The sequence below is a fragment of the Oculina patagonica genome, unplaced genomic scaffold (assembly GCF_052425735.1).
Source record: "Oculina patagonica isolate OP01 unplaced genomic scaffold, crgOcupat unplaced1580, whole genome shotgun sequence".
NCBI classification, from domain to species: domain Eukaryota; kingdom Metazoa; phylum Cnidaria; class Anthozoa; order Scleractinia; family Oculinidae; genus Oculina; species Oculina patagonica.
This window is the reverse complement of record NW_027557608.1, coordinates 1-3,902: the sequence shown is the minus strand read 5'-3', so window position 1 is coordinate 3,902 and position 3,902 is coordinate 1. Positions and strand designations below refer to the sequence as shown.

The 3,902-nt window shown below is 37.4% G+C and overlaps 1 protein-coding gene across 1 annotated transcript; it reads left to right on the top strand.

Annotated features, from left to right (window-relative positions):
* Positions 1-828: 828 nt before the first annotated feature.
* On the top strand, positions 829-2,253 carry LOC144639975 (acetyl-coenzyme A transporter 1-like; the record flags this gene model as incomplete). The annotated part of the gene is made up of 2 exons (XM_078499233.1): positions 829-1,314; positions 2,112-2,253. Coding segments are annotated over exons 1-2 (616 nt in total), but the record flags the coding sequence as incomplete, so codon positions are not given.
* Positions 2,254-3,902: the final 1,649 nt, after the last annotated feature.

Below are 3,902 nucleotides of genomic sequence, written 5' to 3'. Positions count from 1 at the left end.
ATTATTATGTGACTTACAACCTTTAAAACTAAGCTTAATGTGGTCTTCAGTTTTAAGGATTTGTATTTAGGGTTATGACCGGAAGTAAGGTTTTGCTCTTGTATTTAAAACAAATGATAGATTGAAAATGTGCATGCTGTCTTTCCAAGGCTGGATTATTTAGTATTTGAACAGAACTTACCTTATTGATTTATTGATTTGTTTTTAAAATTTTCTATTTTCCTAATAACAATTGCAACCGGTATCTGGGAGGCCATGGGTTTGATTCCCATCGGGGACTCAGATTTTTTGTTTGTCCCATGCGCGTGTAATTTTGAACACATCATCTTCATTATTTATCACTGAGCTTTAAATTCACCATTATTTTCGCTAGATTGAATTTTTAGCTGCCATCGATCACGGTTTTATATGATATCTACCAACTTTGAAAAAATGAAACAATCAAAATGGATCGGAATTGATTAATCGCAACCCACAGTTTTCTGAGAGGTCCGTTAAGAGGATCGACGGCAGCAAAAAATGCAACTGTGAAATTGAGATTTAAATGAGAGGGTGTGCATGATTTTAAAAAGCACTGTAAGATTCTAAAGTGAACTTCAAATAGTACTGAATGACACTGCATTAAAGACTGTTAATTGTACATGTAAAGGTTGCCACAAAAGAGAAAACCATAATATTGTCCAATAAAATTAATGTCACTTAACTTTGTTTCCCATTTTGTTTAGCTTATTGCCCCTTTTTTATAACGGTAAACATGGATTAGTAATCTTCTAACTGTACACTTCAGAACTTTAAGTAGCTGAATGTTTTATTTCTATTTTCCAGAACATCGAAGAATTGATGGGTGAGAAAAGCGAAGAAGGCCCAAGCATAGTCTTTTTAACTGGGATCTTCTTCTGCCTGAATTTCCTTGCTGCAACTCAAGACATTGCGGTTGATGGCTGGGCGCTTACAATGTTGTCCAGGGACAATGTCGGTTATGCCTCAACTTGCAACACTGTTGGTCAGACTGCTGGATTCTTCATGGGGAATGTTGTGTTCTTAGCCCTTAGTTCTGCCGACTTCAGTAACAGATATCTAAGAACTGAGCCATTGCCAGACGGAGTAGTCACGTTTTCAGGATTTTTTTATTTCTGGGGAATTGTATTTTTAGTGAGCACTACATTAGTTGGACTGTTTAAGCGTGAAAAGTCTGAACAAGAACTTCATGGAGAGGAATCTGTTGAGGGAATTGTTGATGGGTACAAAACTTTGGTGAAAATCTTGCGCTGTCCGAGCATTCTAAGAGTCATAGTGATCTTACTCACATTTAAGGTAGGATTTTAAAACAACACTTGCTTTTCACATTTAAGTTTATAAGTTGACTAGTTTTACAATGTAATCAGGTCTACATGTTCATGTAGTTTTAAACGCATTTTGCTTAACCTTACATGTAATGTACATTGTATTCTTTCCCATTCCAAAGCTTTACTAAGATATAATTTTTCTTAGATTTGTTATTACAATGTAAATTACATGTACATATACTCTGTAAAGGGGAAAGGGTTCTAAAAATTGCCAGCAAAACATTGATTCTGAGAGGCACAGTAGTTCACATGAAAAAAGTTACATGTAGGTCACTGGATTCAGGATGTGTTGGGCAATAAGGTGTGTCTCTCTAAATATGGAAATTATCAGCATTTCCAAACCTACATGTACTGTAGAAATAAGGTTTGAGGGGCACTCTACAACGGACTAGCAGGCCACACAAACACAGTAGCAAAGAGATTCCAACCAAAAATGTGACTGATACAACAGTGTACTCAATAATCAATACATTGTAAACTTCTCCGAAAACCCTCCACACACTCATTGGACAGCTTGCCCTTGAGCTACATTGTACATGACTGAGACCTGTGAATGCCAGGTCATACATGTATATCTCAGTTTGGATGTGACTAATATCTTGCACACTGTACTTCATACAAGATTACATGTACATAGAACTAGTTTTGTGTGGATATGTGTGTGAATGTACATTTATTCATGGAAAGATGTCATTATACGAAATGAGGCTCCATACAGTGATGTCATAAAAGGGATTGTATTAAGTTCATTTTGTTCATTCTCAGGTTGGTTTTTCAGCCGCTGACTCAGTGACTGGCCTCAAGCTGATTGAAGCTGGAGTTCCTAAAGAAAATCTTGCTCTTCTTGCTATACCTATGGTTCCAATCCAGATTCTTCTGCCGCTTTACATCAGCAGATACACTGCAGGTATGTACAGGAAGGCATAGGGGCCCACATGCAATGGTTAGTGCTCTGGGCCCTTGATTGAGTGCTTTGAGCGCAGGCTACTGCATTATGTTCTTAAGCAAGACCGTTTACTCTTGTCTTCCACCCAGGTGTATACATTGTAAATGGGTACCAGTACATGTACATGTACATGTGATAAACTGTAACAGTAAGATGCACCCATTGTAATTGACAGTGAATGAAGTTGTTGACAGTTCTTTATTCATTTACATGTGCCATAGATTACATTTCTGTGCAGTACGTAAAACCTCTCCATATGGACACCTCTCAGTCTCTAATACGGCCAATCTCTGATGTCCCAACAAGATTCTCATACGTTTTCTTTAGAAAAAAACCTCTATTATACGGACCCCTCTAATATGGACAATGGCTGCAGGGAACTAATTCATATAAACTTAACCTCTTTATGACAGACACTCCGGTGATCAGACAATGAAATTTTGTGTTCGTAACGCGATTTCCTGTTTGTGGTTACAAAAACAACAATTCATCTTAGATGTTTTGGGATTTTTGTGTAGTGTTTAATTTTTACCTGCAGCATTGTGTTGCAGAACATTTCGAGTTACTAAATACTTTAAGGTGGCTCCATAGGGTTTCTTGACCGCGCGAAGAATGGGGTACGAAAAGGGCGAGCTTGAAATGCCGGCAAATCAAAACAAACATGGCGGCTTCACGCGAGCGTGAAATTTTCGGCGAGAAAACGCGAGACTTGCTTCCTGCCAATGAAACAACACCCGTGCTTTCCTGTGTTGAGCAGATAAAAGAGTTTACAACACCCTAAAAAGGTGTTTACTGTACAACGTCCGCGGTGCTTCTGGCCGCTATTGTGAAGTTCGTACGATCGAAAGCAAAAGAGAAAATAAAGAATAGTCTTCGCGATTGTGAGATACTTCCAGCAGAATTTCAGAGATTCTGCTATATAAAGGATTAAGGTATGTCTCTAACTGACCTTGGGGTTAACAGATATTCGCACAAAAACCGACAACAACGGGTAATGCCTCGTCTTTACACATCAACTGGTATGGTTCAAAAGTTCGCGCATGCTCAAATAGCGATCTTGGACAATTTCTATTCTGATGACGTAACTGTTATTCGGGCTAAAATAGAAATTTTCCCCTTGTATTTACTAGAGTTTCCTTCGGTGAAATTCCTTAAAATTTGGCATAGATGTTATACCTTTTCAACTGCCCTTTTTGCCGTTTTTTTAAAAAAAATTATAAGCCAATTTTTTTGCTTAGTCAAAAAAACACAAAATAACCAAAAACGCAAAAACGACCTGGACAACCCCTACTTTTTTGTTTTTAAAAGTTATTTCTCATCAGATTCAACCCGTTGGGGGAATTTCAAAAATTTTCACCGAAGAAAATTAAAGAAATTTAAGATCAAAGCCATAAAAACACCAAAAAATAGGTCTTTTTGAGTAGATGTAGCTCAAAAACAAAGGCTGTTATTTTAAAAAGAATAATGCACAACATATTTTAGTCCTTGTTTTTAATATTTCGGCAGCTTTTATTTAACTAGTTAAAAAAATAACGCGAAAATGATCTCTTGATGGGTATCACTTGTGCGCGCGCCGTAATATCTCAAAACCCTATGGAGCCACCTTAAGC